The 15,980-nt window shown below is 41.3% G+C and overlaps 1 protein-coding gene across 4 annotated transcripts in view; it reads left to right on the top strand.

Annotated features, from left to right (window-relative positions):
* The first annotated feature begins 328 nt into the window (after positions 1 to 328).
* PHTF2 (putative homeodomain transcription factor 2) overlaps positions 329 to 15,980 on the top strand; it is a 61,226-nt gene continuing 45,574 nt past the window's right edge. Inside the window, exons 1-2 of one of the 4 annotated variants that reach the window (XM_086886657.1) lie at positions 329 to 508; positions 14,614 to 14,690. In XM_086886657.1, the coding sequence (XP_086742783.1) occupies positions 14,646 to 14,690 (45 nt within the window). In that variant the 5' untranslated portion in view covers positions 329 to 508; positions 14,614 to 14,645. Of the gene's footprint in view, positions 509 to 9,201; positions 9,278 to 14,613; positions 14,691 to 15,980 lie in introns of those variants that run through there. The other 3 variants (XR_015286107.1, XM_086886659.1, XM_023918978.2) reach the window with 3 other exon arrangements.

Raw genomic sequence — 15,980 nt, 5'->3', positions numbered from 1 at the left:
AGACTGCTATTGGCCAGCGGGAACGCGCGTCCTGCCGCTCTCCTTTGTCATTGGGTAACGGTGACGTCGCTCAAGTTAACCCCGCCTTCTTCTCATCAGCCGTCGGTGACGCCCCTCGAGCTCTGGCCGCCACTCCCAGCCGGCGGCGGGTCACACTGGAGCCCCGCCCCCGCCGCTAATTGGTGAAAGGGGCTGTCCGTCATAGAGACCCCGCCTCTGTCCCGATTCTTGTCCTTCAAGCGCAACGCCTCCTCTCTCGCGCTCTCGTTGGGCTGTGCCGCCGCCAGTCACGACTCAGCCCCGCCTCCCGGGGGCGGGAGGGGCCGCCGTTGGCTGCCGGCCCGCGCCGGCCCCGCCCCCGGGCCGGCGGCGCGCGCGGGTGGCGCGCTGTTGCTGCCGCCGCTGCCGCCTGGACGCGCGCGCCGCTCCCCCCGCCAGCTGTTGCCTCGCGCGCGCCTTCCCGCCGCCGTTGCGTGCGGCGCGCGCTGCCCCGCGGCACCGGCGAACGGTGAGATGGCGGCGGGGGAAGCTCCGGCACCCGGGGGGGGTCCGGCATCGGGGGGGGGCTCCGGCACTCGGGATCGTCCCCGCCCGGCCGGGACAGCGGCGGGGGGAGAACCGGGGCGGCGAGTTTCCCCGCGCGGCTGGGGAAGGGGCCGACCGGGGCGCGAGGGGGGCGGCCGAGCGAGGCGGCGGTGCCCTCTCGATACTGGGCGACAGCGCGGCGGAGGCGCGGGGCGCGCATCACCGGCGGTGCTGCCGCGGCTTCCCTGGCTGGGCGTCGGGAGCGAGGCGGCTGCCGCCCCCCACCCCCTCCCGGGGCAATCCCGGCCGGGGCAAGGGCGGGCGGCCCGCGGCCTCCGCGGCGCCGCGGTTCCCTCCCGCGGGAGCCGGCGCGGTGCCGGCGCCGCCGGGGCGGGGGGTCCGAGCGGCCCCTGCCCGCAGAGCCGCGGACCCGCATCGGGTCCGGCCGGGCAGCGGCCGCGCCGTCCCGGAGCCGTCGGTGCCCGGGCTGCCGGGTCCTCCGCCGCCGGCGTCGGTGCGGGCGGCAGAGGTGCAGGTACGGTCCGGGGCCCTTCCCGTGCTTGGGGCTGTGCCTGCCCGCTCCGGCTCTGCTGTGAAGCACCTTCTCCCGCTGAGCTGCTCGAACGTACCGTGAGCTGCCTCAGTGCCTGTGTCAGGTGATACAAGGTGTTTTCTGCTTCCCTTTTAAGGTCCTGCATTTCAGCATCTTCATGTTCGTCTCGGACCTCGTTTCTTGTATTCTTGTGTTTTACGTGCGTTCATGTTTTCTTTTTCTTAACCCTTTTTTTGTTTTGTTTTTTTTTTTCCCCCCCCTTTCCACCCTAAAACAGTGGCAACCTGACCACAGCTTATCCTTGGTTTTCCGTTTGGGAATCAAAATGTTAGGGAACTTCACTCAAAATGTATGCTGTCACATTCATTTGCTTGGTGTTTTATTTGTTGTCTTTTCGGTGGGAAACAAAGGAGCTGGGGAAAATTTATCTTACAGTACTAGAACTGTCCAGGTGTTTGTTACTTCTGTTTCTCATACATAGCCTCTGAGTGGGTATTACTCAGGTGTATCAGATTCACTGAAACTTTGAGTCCATAGTGTCAAGCTCTGTGCCAAAATTACTGCTTTTATATGTTATTGATCACCTCAAAAGTAGTGCTGCCAGGTCTTGCATTTTGTTCCAAATTTGCCAGTGTCTTATCCATCTCTCATATAATTAGCTGGAAAAAGTAATTAATTGGAAAACCTGACTTGTTGAAAGTACTTTAATTAATGTTCTGAAATTCTTTGTGATAAAGCTTTCCTATAGAAAATACAGTTTGTCTTACAGTTTGGACACATGAGTTCTCTAATAGGAATGAGACTGCGTACAGTGTGTCATCAGTAATTTGTCTGCTTATATCTTCCTGTTGATGATGTTAAACAGATGGTGGTATCTGTTTTATCAGGGAGAAGTGCTTCACTTGAAATAACCTGTTAATCCTAGTAAGTGAATCCTAATATCTTCAGCTGCACTTGGAATGGTCAGTAAGCAGCAGAAGGGTGTATTTCTGTTACATACATTAGTGCTTGGCATCAGACTTTCTGTTACCCTGAGGTTAAGAGGCTAAAAGTGTTCTGTGAATAAATCTCTGAGTTATAAATAGCTGTATGCATTTGGCTATTTTTGTAGCTCTGAGTTTTGGTGATCTACTTTGATTTGCCTCTTTGCTTGTGACTCCCTGGAAAGGATAATCCTTTTCTCAGAAGTCTTATTTCTGTTCCAGTAAGGTGTTTATGAATGTATGTACGCACATCACCTTGATGGACTCCATTGTACAGTATTTGCAAGCAACTTTCATTTCTGAAGGTGAAGGTTGAGAGCAGTGCTTGGAACTTGTGTATTTAAGATCTCAATCCCTGTTTGAAGTGGAATGTTTGTGCAGTTAAACGTTCTGTTGCTATGTTTTACTGCCAATGTATGTTTTTATTCTGTATATAAATATTACAAAGGATGAAACATAAGCCTGAGTCACCATAAAAAGAATTCGGAAACCTAGTTGGTTTAATTCAGTGTTTGTACTATAACTTTTTCCTCTTGTGTTGTGTGGAAGGTGACATACGGATAAATTGTCAGTAATTGTTGGGAACTCCATGGAGGATTTCAAGTATTCTGGTACTACTGGGTTTCTCCCAAAGCAGAGTTAGCTCAGCTTGTCTCAAAAAGTTGATCCCAGCTGTATCCATAGCTGCCAGACTTTGGTGTGAATTCGGGGAGAAATCAAAGTCCTGTAGGTTTTGAAATGGGAAACAGTATTGGTGGGTATTGGAGGGGGGACATAGGTGCGTTAAAGAATTCCAGTCAGCCTTGTTTGAGGCAGTTGACCAGGCAGTGAGGGGTGGAGCACTCTTGGAGTTGAACAATGCTGTTCCTGTCACAGCTGGCAGGGGTCACTGGAAAGCAGTTGACTTTATTTCTTTCCTAATTCTCCAAAGTTACATATACGGTCTTCCTTGGCTTTTTCTATATATCTGTCTTTACTTATTTCTATCAGAAATATTATTGAAGATTTTTATTTTTCTTTTCTCAGGACCCCTGTGAGAATGATAACAGTCAAAGATTGGGGTTTGGGTTTTCTTTTGTCTGTGAGGAAGTTATTTTCATAATAAACAGTGTTGTTTATGGATTCATCATCAGACAGTTTACGTGGATTTTTAGCGAGACTTACTAAGAGCACAAAGCTTGTACAATTGCTTTCTTTGTCTGTCTTCTCCCATTTAAGTCACTTCTTACTCAGATGATGAAACTGAAGTTAATGGCAACTGAAAGACATTAACTACCTACACTGTGACAAATTTTTATAAAACTTTTGACAGGTAGTAACCCAAATTAATATTCCTACCCAAAAAAGGCAGTCATAATTGAGTCCCTCCCTTCTCCAAGAAGTGAGCAAATCTTGGGCAGTCTATGTGCTAAGCTCTGAGCCATCAGCAGTAGCCTACTTCTACTGGCCCAGCCAAACACTTGGGATGGTTGTTATGATGGGTGGGGGGGGGTAGGAAAAATATTATGGGTGGGGTGGAACAGGACAATAGGGAGCTGTGGGACAATGGTAAAAGCAGGCAGACTTAATTGCTTCTGCCCACAGAGCAAGGTAGGCCTGTTTTTTCTCTAATGTTTTTTTGTTTTATAAAGGAAATAAAACAAAACTCTTGGGTACCTGGCAGAGGTACTGCTCTATCTTACTGTGTGAGGACAGTTGGCCACCACTTACTGAGAAACATGTGGTAGTGTGAAAAGTAGCAGACTTAGAAAGTTTTAAATGTCACGTTTTCTCCCTTGAGTTTAGTGTGCTGCTATTCATAAAGGACCTTCTTGATGGGTACAGAGGAAATGATTAATTATTTGAAGAAATTCTATTCAAATTTTTAAGGAGAACCCAAAGAGCTTAATAAATTGTCATAAGCGAAAATAGAGTTAATACTAATTTGAGCTATAATGTATTGCCGTGTAATGTTTGGGTATGCTCTACATGTAATCATAGAATAATTTAGGAAAGGATCATTGGAAGTCTGGTCCAAGCCCATCTCAGCAGCTTCAAAGTTAGAGCAAAAACAAATACATATAGAGAGAAAGCCGTTGTATTATCAGGAAATTGGAAAATACAGCTTGTGTTTGTGGTGGGTTTTTGTGTGGTTTTTTTTTTAGTTGAAGTGGAGGATATCAGGGGGTTCCTAGAACTATTCTCTTATTTCTTAATTTATGCATGTGAAGGGGATTTTTTCCAAATTTGTTTCTGCTGGGAATACATATAATGTTCAGTATTTAATTCTTTGCTCATTTGAGGTGGTGTTAGTAGATGTTCTCCAAAGAGCCTAGATGGCTTTCTGGAATGAGTCCAAGCATTGGACTCCTATTTGCAAATACTTTGTGGTTCTGTTCTTAAAAAACAAAATACAACTGCAGAGTGGGAGAAGAAATTAAAGCAATATCACATCAAACGTGAAATCGTGCAAGCCTTGCATTTTGGAAGTTGGCCAGCGCCAGATGCTTTTGGGGTTTAGGTGGTTGGCAGATGCTGGCTTGGCAGCTAAACACTCTTGGTGTTGATCTGTCTGAGGGACAGTTTGTTCTGTGTGTGGCTCGTACTCTCCTTGGTATTGGCTTCTGGCTGCTGTGTGGTCGGGTTCAGGGGAGTGTTTGGATGGCCAAATACATCCCAGTGATCTCTTTGGATGCTTTCTTGCATCCTGGGCTATGAAGCTTGAGATTCCCTCAGCTGTGTGTTTATATTTTCCCTTATTATTGTTATTGTGTGTTTAAATAGCTGCTTTCTTTTTGAATGGGAGTAAAATCTTGGCTTCAGTGACTTCCTGTGGCAGTGAGTTTAACAGTCTACTTATGTGTTGTAATATAGTATTTCTCTGTTAAAAATTTGGCTTTGCTATCGTCTCATCTTAGTTAATAAATGAAGTAGCCTGTGTTATTGGGAAGCTGTTGTTTTCTTGACTCTATTTTCTGTTTTTCTCTTGAAGTCTCATTTAATTTATTATAATGCCTTACTTTTCTGTTCATGGTTGCCTGTTTCAATAGGAGAGTCTCTCACGTGGTTGGTAATTCATAGCCCATCTCAGAACCCCTCCCCCAATATTTTAATATTCTTCTCCCAATAAAATAGCTGTATTTCAAGTCATATTGCACACCTGATCAACAGAGCTGTACTGCAATGTTTTCCTTGTCGTTCCCCTTTTATTCAGGTCTCCCTGCTCTTCTGACTGTATTATATTGGATGGAAGAGGTCTCTGAGCTGCCAGAGTTTCTTTTTGGATTTGAGATATCAGTTTTTAAGGCTTTGAGTGGTGCTCATAGTTCACTCCCTCTGCCTTCCCTTACAGATAACATTGACGTGGTTGATACTGAATATATTTTGCCTTTTCATTGTTAAAATTCATACATATTCTTAAGCTTTGCTAGTTTAAGTTGGCCATCTAGAAATGTTACTGCTTCAGGTTTTCTTTTCTTCTTTGCAGTATAAAAGATAAATATAGTGAGCACTGCTGGACCATTTTACAGAAGCTTAAAATGTGGAATAATAGGACAGGGTTCAGTTCACTCTATTCCAGAACTTAATTTAGGCAGTACTTCATAAAAACCCTAGTCTACTGGTCCAAATAGGAGGAGGAGAGGGGAAATAGCCCTAATTAGTGGGGATTACTGTGTTAATGGTGCTCGAGAAGGCTCGAGAAGGCTTACGGGGAGAGATCTGGAGTGTTCACGCCGGCTGTGGTCAGAGGCGCGAAGCTCTGCGGGTGAATCGCGTGAGCGGCTGTGGCGCAGCAGTGGCCGTCAGGCCCTGGGAGTTGTCTCCTGTGCCATGGGCTGTGGGGCTGGAAGCTGGCGACTCAGGACAGTATACTGTGGTGATACTGGTCTAGAGTGGTTAAAACACTTGTGGAGCCTTACAGGGCCATCGTGACCTTTGCCATCATTTGTGTGGATGTCTTTAGAAAGAGGTCGCTTCTGCTTGAAGTTCCCTCTTTAGAGCTCTGAGAGCCAGCAGCAATGTGGGGCATCTCTGTAAGCAATCCTTACCTGTCAGGGCCTGATGAGTAATGACATGATGTCTGTGTTCATCTTTCTACTAAAAGTCTGATGGTTGAGTACTTACCTGGAATTTGCCATTTCTGGATGCTCTCATCTTTCAACAAGGTAGTCACCAGGCACATGTATGCTGGATGTCTGCCTCTGTCACTGCAGTGTGCTAAGGTATGTGAAAGCTAGTGGAACATAAAGAGACCAGACTAGGAAAATTTAGTCTGTTTGGCTTCAGGATTAGCATGGTTCTGCATGAAGGAGACGGGGATTTGTGTGCACTTTGCCTTGGACTGGCACTGAATGGAAGAGCTGCAGGCCAGTGGTCTGTGATCCAAGGAGCTTCTGGGCACCGATATCAGGTGATCAATAGCCTGCTCTGTGCAGACAGGATGCTGCTGTTAATCTTCATTATCCAGTTAACTGGTTGCAGGGAAGAATGTTGATTCCAGATTTTGTTCAGTGCTTTGGCTGGTTTTGATCTGTGGCAATGTATTTTTTCATAGACAATGGACTATTTGGAAGTCTTAGACATCTTTCCAAAGGTTCTTTGAAAGTCCACATATTTTCTATCATTTGCTCTTGTTTATCAGTTAGTTTGACATGTCCAGAAATACTGATAGACTGAGACATGATCTTCCTGTGTAGAAACTGCTGATTAGACCCTATCAGATAGTCTTCAGGTATAATGGTGTTCCATTTTTAATGATTGTTTTGAGGACCTTGCCAGATACACATGTAAGGCTTGTTACTCTGCAATTCCTTGCTTGGATCACTCCAGAGACTATTTTTTTTTTTTAAGAATAGAAGCTCAGCATTTTCAACTGTGTTCCTACAGAACAGTGGCTGTTACAAGAGACAGCAGCTTTTCCTGACAGCTCAGCCACTTCATGCCTCAGCTACTTCAAAAACTTGCTGGATAACTATTTGTAGAACATGATGCAAACTTGGTGATTTAGGAGTGGTTTTCAGCTTCCTGACTGTAGTCATCAAGAAGCCACAACTCTGCTGTGCAGTGCCTGGTGACAGATAAACATGTCTTCCTAAACACAAGTCAGTATTTCCAGTGAGCAAGATTTATTATTGTGTTAAGAATCTCAAGAGAGAAGAAAAAGGAGCATGGTGTTTTATTTCAAGGTGGAGACTATATTTGTTTGTTTGGAAGTTGGTTTTTTTATTCAAGTATTTGTTAAGGCAGCTATATATAGAAATTAAGAAGTTGGTGTTTATAGAAACTCCGTTCCTTAATAAAGTTGTTATATTTGTAAGAGCAGATGTATACATGCAGTGTTTTAGAGATGTCTCAGAATAAGGTTGCAAATGTTTAATGGGATAACAGGATAGTATTCAGTACAAAAAACAGGAATAGAAAGAACTAGAGATTGACCATGTGCTGGTTTTTATTTAATTTTTTTTAAATGATACAGTATTCTCAGAAATGGAGTTCAGATCCAGTGTGCTAACAGCAATTACTGTATTTGGTGAGAATTTTAAAACTGACATCTCTTATAGTAGATAAGAAGCAAAATTGAGTATAATTCCCTTTAAGGACTTGGATTTTTCTACATTACTGAACAGCAGAATATATTTAAAGATTAGAAGTTTTTTGTTAATTAGTAAATACTAATACTGCATCAGGCTCAAAAGTAAATTATAGGAGGTGTAGAATCTTGGACTTCTCAGTCCAGAGTGCTACCCCCCTATTTTTGTGAGTAAAGTATATATGAGATTGTGTCATGTTACTTCAAATGGAGCCATGAACCAGTTATGTAACAAAATTAGGAAACTTACACTGATCTTAAGGCTGAGGGCAGAGATTCCAGAAATGGCTGCAGCAGTTGCAACAACTGCACGCAATGTTCTTTTACCAGAACCTGAAATAAATCTCAGAAATCCTGATAGTCAACATGTTGTTGCTATTTCAGACAACTTTGTAATTCAGGGGAAAAACAAGTATTCCTTGGGTGAGTTATTTTGTGTGGCACTTCTTTGCTTCAAATATTGGTGTATTTGCTGTGGAAGTAAAGATGGCTAAGTTGAGTCTACTTCCAAGCAGATTTTGAAAGCTGGTTCTCACTACCTGCTCTGTGCTGTGTCTGTGATATCTTCCTGCTTTGGCTGGTGAGTGATAAAGGGCATGAGCTTATAAGGAAATATGGAGCAGCAGAAATAGGATCAGATACAGTGGTTTATGGGCAGAATACCAAGGCCTGAGAAAGTATCAGCATTTCAGCATTTTGTGGGCAGAATACCAAGGCCTGAGAAAGTATCAGCATTTCAGCATCTGACATTGTACTGGAGGCACAGGCAAGCATGGACGTTCTGCCAGATGTGTCTGTCATCACATCTGACACTTTGGGTACATCTCTATTCATAAAGAACTGGGATTGATACACAGCAGCCAGCATAGGGTCTGATTTGTATTTTGTTGTTTCTGCTGCTGGCCTGATGAAACAGGCCTTCTCAAACAAACAAAAACCTCCCAAAATAGGCATCTAGGGATGTGATTTGTTTTCTTTAACCGGTTGTTTAAGGGTAACTGTATTTTGGGTTTTCAGGGGGTTTTTGGGGTTTTTTTGAGACAAAGTGAAGGGCAGAGTTTGAAAATTAACTCTCATGAGCAACATCTTAGGAATCCTGGTATCCAGTTTTAGCAGAGGTTTTGGTTTTCCTTGAGAAAAGCAAGTATGTTAATTCCTTTTTAGTTACAAACTTGTATGACCTCGGATTGCAAGACAACTTGGGGGGGCTCGGCAGGCATGGCAGGAAGAGTACTTTCCATGCTGGTTGCAGTGTCTGGGGTTTTCTTAATTTGACTTGACATTTTTCCTTTCGTTTTGACTGCTGCAGGTTTTCTTAAGGGTAGCTGGAAGGAACATGATAAAACCCCCACTGAAAGGTGTGAACCTGGGAGTGACAAGTTTCTCATTTGCTTGTATATGATTTGCAATTCTGAAATGCTGTTTTGGGAACAGTGATGCATAGATAAAGTACTTAAAAAGAACAGTGAGTGCATTGCTTAGTATTTGATGTTCCCTTTCAAAAAGGAGATGTAGATTTAATGGTTTATGTGTAATGCACATGAAAAGTAATGATTCTTTTGGAGCATTGCTTTAAGGCTTTCATCCCCTTCTTAGTGGCAGTGGCAGAACCTCCCCTGGGTTTGAGTGGAGGAAGGATGACTCCTGGTAAGTTTAGTGCTGTACCTGCATTACAGGGATACCTCCCTTGGTTTGTTATGCCATGGCAGAAGCAACTTTTCAGTCAACAGTGGATGCCTAATATGACTAAGCTATATATTTGGCTCATTTAAACTTAAAGTATCAAATAATGTCAGCAGTTTGATGATAATGTTAACTTGCATTTTGATGTTAAACTTAGAAACTGAGGGGTTTTTCCTTCATTAAAGTTATTTTCTCGCTCTGCATTAACAAGTGTAATGGTTTAAAAGAGTCTGTGTGATTCAAATGTTGCTATAAAATTAGTTGTTTAGGCATAGTTTTTACTGTTCTGATTCATTATCTTTTCTTACTCTACATGCCAGGGAATCTTAGTGACGTTATGCTTGTGATTGTGAAACTGCAGTATGGAGGATCTAACATAATGGTAAAACAGTTCTGTCTTGGAAAGCGGTTTGAACCAGGTTGTAGTATTCTCATGGTTTTATATGATAGCCTTTTAAAAACTACTTTTAATTTCCTAAAGGTACTAAATGACTTTTTAAAAAACATTTGAAACAAAAACAATATAAGTTTTGCAGTTTTAATTCTGATAATGTATAGTGAACCTTCAACTTCATTGCTTCATCGGTCTATGATCATAATGAGTTGAGAAGGACACTCAAGTCTTGACTCAATAGCTGGACGGTATCCTGACCATTCAGGTTGGGATTGCTATAAAGGGAACAGGTTCCTTGAAATACTTAGTGATTCACAATGTTTACTGGCAAGGAAAGCAACTATTTGCCTATGAGTCCTTGCTTGTGTTGTATTTTTAATTATGTCCTTTTGCTAGCTGACACTGCTAAGACTTGTATATTCTTAAAAAAAATGTTTTTTTTTTTTCTTTGTCGCTATGGAAGAGAACAGTTTTATTCTGAACTTTTGTCGGTTCAGATTGCTTTAGACTGTCATTTAGAAGTGTGTACATATGCTTGACTGGGGTCGCCAAAGCACTGTGGATATGAGTAAAATTTCTAAATATACTTTGAATTTATTTAAATCCTATTTTACTCAATAAGCACTGCACTACTGTGGGGCTTGCATGAGCTCGTAGCTACCTAAAGACATATAAATATAAATTTCTGTGGCTTTTGAGAAACTGTAATTTGATTGCAAGGTGTATTGTGTAATATGATTATGCCCTGAACTGGGAAGTAGCTAAGAAACCCTACTTCTAAACAGAGATCACCAAAACTAGGTAGTCCTCTCTGTTAAGCTTTAAGAAAGTAAGGAAGTTTTGATTAAAAAATACTGATAGTTATTCTTAGCATTAACTGTGAGTTTAATGGAAATATAACGAAAGCTCTGTTGAATGTTAGAGATGTTGTGATCAAGCTTTTATGTTTGGATGCTTTTTGTAATCTCTAAAGCTGGGAGTATTTTTTGTGTTGCTCTTAAGTTTCTAGTTAAGATTAAGTTAATCCTGCTGTCGTTGCTCTGCCCAGGACATTGTACAACTGAGTGCTAAAGCTGGTCCCTATCCTAGATGCAGGTATTGGACAGAACATGGAACAGACGGCTGGGTCCAGAGAGGATGAGGGGAGAACCAGGCAGAAGAGCAGGCACTGCTCTGTTGTGCTTGTGTCTGTCAGCTGTTTTCACTCTTTCACTTTTACCCAGTTGATCCCAATGTGCTTTAGAGCCAGGCTTTTACAGGCTGACCTCAGGATCAATGTCAGTTGGAAACATGAATGACAGAGTAACTTGTAATGAGTATGCAGAGTTCTGAAATTGCTAAAATACTTAGTCTCCAGTCTAAGGTGTTCAGTGAGCTGTGGGCAGATAGCCAGGGCTGCAACTGAAGTGCCTTGAGTTGTTTCCATTCATCCCTCACCTAGATAAGCAAGCTTGAGGCTGAGTCTATTAAATTCATGATGTCTCACCTCATTAAATCCCCCAAAACCTAAAGACAAACTAAAAACCAAACCAAACCAGATAAATGCCAGCTCCTGCAAGCAGAAACACTGTACAGAAATAATTAAATAAAGCATTTCACCTTTCATTACTGTGCTGTCTCAGAAATGTTTGTGTAGCTCTTGAAGAAAGCATGTGATATTTCCTGGTAGAGGTATTTTTACTTAGCATACCAAACCCTGTTTTGAGACATCCATCCCATGATTTTGTCATATTTACTTTTGTAAGCATCATCTTTGCATTTGTTTATGCAAATGTGTATGCAAATTAGCTTTAAATGACACCAAAATAGATTCTGTGGAGGATTTAATGCAGTTTCGTAAAAAATATGAAAACCATGGATAATCTAAATAACAGGTTTGTTGATAGAAATCAAATAAAGCTACTTCTTTATATTTGGTTTATAGTTTTATCAGGTAATTGTTTCTTGAGGCAAAGGATTTTTGAGTGAATTGAAAAGCTACTGCAAGCAAAGGTTACTGCCTTTAAAATGGCTGATCCACTTTTAGCCATATTCAACACAGTTCAAAGTCTTGGATTCATGAGTTGATGTTTGGTTTCCTGAAAAAGTCATTGACCTTGAAGAAAGACATCAAGTTAATGTAGCTGTTGAGGGAAAGGTTTCTGTCCAGGTTCAGCAGTTCTTTACTGCTGATGAGTTGTTCCAACCTTTTTCTCTTCCTGTAATTAGGCTGGTAGGAAGTAGTGTGTATTGTATTTGAGAGGGGTGTTATTTAAGAGAAATGAGAAGGAGTTAAAGGTCCTCCAGGATGAGGTCATGAAGACAGGGAAGGCAAGGGTATAAACGGGATCAGTTTCTGTGTGGCCCCTTCTTGCACTGGCACCTCTGTAGCAGTGAGCTGCTGTCACTGTGACTGTGTGATGTAGGTGGTGTGTATGGAGGCCATGCGTGTGTGGGGAAGGATTTTATGTCACTTTTGAGTCCAGTGTAGCAAAGGATTTTTAAAGTAGTGTTTAATTGAAGAGGTTTTCCAATAAAAACGCAAGTCCTATTGTAAGGTTTGTAAGGGTGAGAAAGAAAGGTATGTAATTTGCCAGGTTATATCAGAGTCTCTCTTGGGTTCCTTCCTTTTATGTGATAGTATTTTTATATTTATTGTGCAATGAATTCATAATAATTGATAGCTGCTCTTAGAAAAACAGACTGTTATCTGAAGCAAATAGATCAGAAACAATTACAGATGTTGACAGAGTCATGGCTGCCAGCTTTAACTGACCTGGTGTGACTTAAATGATATTTTCAACAGTGGAAAAATTGAGGTGTTTGCTTGCTCAGTTGCATCAATTGTCAGTGTTCTGATATTTCTGGAATTTTCAATGACTGTCTAAGCTCTCTGAGACACTTCTTTCTCTTGAGTTGTAGTTTTAGCTGAAGTTGTATAAAATACATCGGAGTTACACTGTTAGAAATCTTAAAAATAGGTTTGTTTGGGAAACATGAACATGTGTGGCATTATGTTTCTTAGAAATCCTCAGGGACTGATACAACATCAATCCATTTGTTGAAGGTTTGTACTATAGTGTATATGGTGCACATCCAAACTAAAGGTAGTATTATTTATATCTTTTAAGTAATTCACTGTATAAAATATGAGTATGTCCATGCACAAGTCAGAGAAGAATGAACAAACAAATGTCAGTGCAGAATTGAGTCTTTCAGAGAGTCATTTTTTAAGTAAATAGAATCATACAGAGTTGGAAGGGAGCCATAAGGATCATCAAGTCCATCTCCCTGGCCTTGCACAGGACAATCCCATCTATGTGGCCCTCCATTCAAAGCTGTCTTCTACCGTAATGTCTTTTTGCATAATGGCACCCAAAAGTGCCTCCAGCACTCGAGGTGAGGCTGCCCCAGCTCAGAGCAGAGCAGGACAATCCCCTCCCTTGCCCAGCTGTGATGCTGTGCCTGATGCCCCCAGGACAGGGCTGGCCCTCCTGGCTGCCAGGGCGCTGCTGGCTCATGTTCAACTTGGCATGAACCAGGACCCCAGGTCCATTTCTGCAGCTGCTCTCCAGCCACTTGTTCCTCAGTCTTTAAACACAACCAGGGTCGTCCCAGGTGCAGAATCTGGCACTTTACCTTGTTGAACTTCATATGGTTAATACCTGCTTTAAAAAAAAAAAATACCCAAACCCTGAAGTTTTGGTGATGATTAAAGTACTGTAAAGTGTCATGAGTTACTCTAATGCTTAAGAGTTTCATAAAGACAACTCAATGTACTGTACAGTTTTGACTTCCATCCCATTTGTTGAATGTTGCATTTTTCTCTGCCTTTCTTATCTGTGTAAAAGCTGTAAACAAATGTCTTTAAATCAAGAGGTAGATCCCAAGTAATCTTTTACTCTAAAAACTGCCTACAGGTTAATAATTCTTGCTTCCTTTTAATGAAAAAATACTAAGTATAATATTATTGTTGATACTGACAATCTTATAGTAAAGTGTAACATTTTTACACAAGATGGATCTTGAAAAATGCTTGGTGTATAGTTTGGCATTTGGGGACTAAGCCAGTGCCATCCGTATCACATCCTTAACCATGTCCTTGCCATCAGTGAGGTCACACCTGGGATGCTGAGTCCAGTTCTGGGCTTCCCAGACAAGAGACACACAGATACACCTGAAGGCTTGTTATGTTTTTGTTTGTTGGGTTTTTTTTTAATGAACCCTGGCTAATTACACAAAAGAAGACTGTAAAAGTTAGTTTCAAGATACAAATATTTTTCATAGGCTGAAAGTTGGGGTTGTGGGGTTTTTTTTCCTACTGAAAACTAATTACAGTGGCATAAAAGATTAACTAATGCTGTTGCTATTTGTTACCATTAAAACAACCGTAGAATTTTTCCTTGGTTTTATCTTTTTGACTTAGTTTTGGTCTACTGTTTTCAAGAGGGTATTAATTTTATGGTTAGTGAAGTTCTAGCACTGGTATTGTTTTCTTCTCCAAGTGTATCTAATAGTCTGTATGAATTTTTCTTGCATTTTACCATTATCCTGGGCTTCAGAATTGTGTTGGGCTAATGACTATAGGTTGCTTAATTTATCTATTTTTTAGAAAAAAAAAGAAAAAAAGCTGCATGTAATATAACATTTGTGAGGTTCCTGTGAGACAATGACAGATCATCTCTGTGCAGTCTGTGTGTTAAACTGGGAACAAAGGACAAAAGTGTGTCTTTTGATGTCCTGTAGCAGCAGATTTGTTTTTTTGTTTGCCTAGAGAAGAAAGCCCAAACTCTTACTAAAAAAATGAGACAATGTGTAAAGTAAATGCAGCTGCTCAGTGACTTGCAGGTAACGGGAGTGTTTCTGCATTACCTGTTTGGCCTTCATAGGGAAGTGGAAGTAAAGTTCTGTCTCTTTCTGTTAACAGCCTAAAATGACTCTGTGAATTCAGTGGAATAAATGGCGTCCAAAGTCACTGATGCTATAGTTTGGTACCAGAAAAAGGTAAGATTTCTATTTGTTTTTATGGTGGCTTGTGTTTGTGTGTCAATACAACAAATATAAAATACTTATGCATTACTTATTAGCATTGTATGAGAGTGAGTAGCTTGAAACTTTTCTTACATAGGTAAATAAATATTTAGTGACTGTATTTAGTGAAATGAAGTAGCTTTTCATCTATGCTGAAAACTCCTTACTCCCTTGGTTACCTGTGCTCTGCGAAAAAACCAAATTTTGCATTCTCAGTAGAGTGTTAATTAATGTGCAGGAGAATGTTGTTTCTATAGCACAGGAAAAATCTTTGTATTTAAGTAGAAAGTAAGAATTGAAACAAATTTTCTGTCATTAACAATACGTACCCAAAAGAGAGAGTCTTGGCTCTCCATGATTTAATAAGTTTCTGTGAGTTAGTATTTTCCTTGGGTCTATAGCTGTCTTTTGGAGAGAGTACATCTTGTCCTCAAGTAAATAATGACAGTGGTCTAAAAAACAGAAATCCTGGTTAGCTTCTAGCAAAGCAACAGTTACTTCCTATATATAAGATAATACTGCTTTGTTGACGTCTTTGCAAGAGTGAATTACTGTTGAAAGAGCAGAAAAAGTAATTTTGCTGACTTAATTTATACCAATCATTCAATTATGTATTAAAAATTTGAAAATAATTCACAGTTTAATGATGAGTTTTTTGTTTGTGTTTTTTGCCATGGACTCTGATTTGGAAGATGACTTGTGAAAGACCTAATGTAATGAAATTCAGTGCAAGATCTGATGGAAGGGGAAAATGATGTTGATTTTACTTGCTTCCAGTCATTCTCTCATACGCTTAATTTACTCACTGTGTAGTGATATCAGAAGATTGATATCCAGACACCAAGCTGTGTTTGTAATTGGTCTGATCAGGATCCCTTTGTGCAGTGCAAGAGATGCTGGGTGTCAGATCCTCATCGTGTCTCTGAGGTTGTTTTTGTTGGTGATGATGCACTATCCTTTGGACAGATCTTTCATGATATTCAGCTTTACAAATAGATGGTCCTTTGATGCAAGTAAGACCCTGCAGTTTCTGTAAATCTTAAGTGAAGTTCATGTTTGTTGTCTGGTTGGCTTTTTTTTGTTTTTTTTTTTCATATAATATATCTGTTTTCCTGTTGGTCATTCAACAAAAGGAATAGCACATTTGATATGCTCTAACTTTGCATCCTCCTGATGTTACAAAGGCAGAATGAGTCACTGTGGTGTGATTTTACGGAGGGCAGGCCTTCTGGTCTTGATATAAACAGCCCATTCCTCAATTTT

The sequence above is a fragment of the Cyanistes caeruleus genome, chromosome 4 (genome assembly GCF_971803275.1).
Source record: "Cyanistes caeruleus chromosome 4, bCyaCae1.hap1.1, whole genome shotgun sequence".
Classification (NCBI taxonomy): domain Eukaryota; kingdom Metazoa; phylum Chordata; class Aves; order Passeriformes; family Paridae; genus Cyanistes; species Cyanistes caeruleus.
This window is presented reverse-complemented; position numbering and strand designations above follow the sequence as displayed.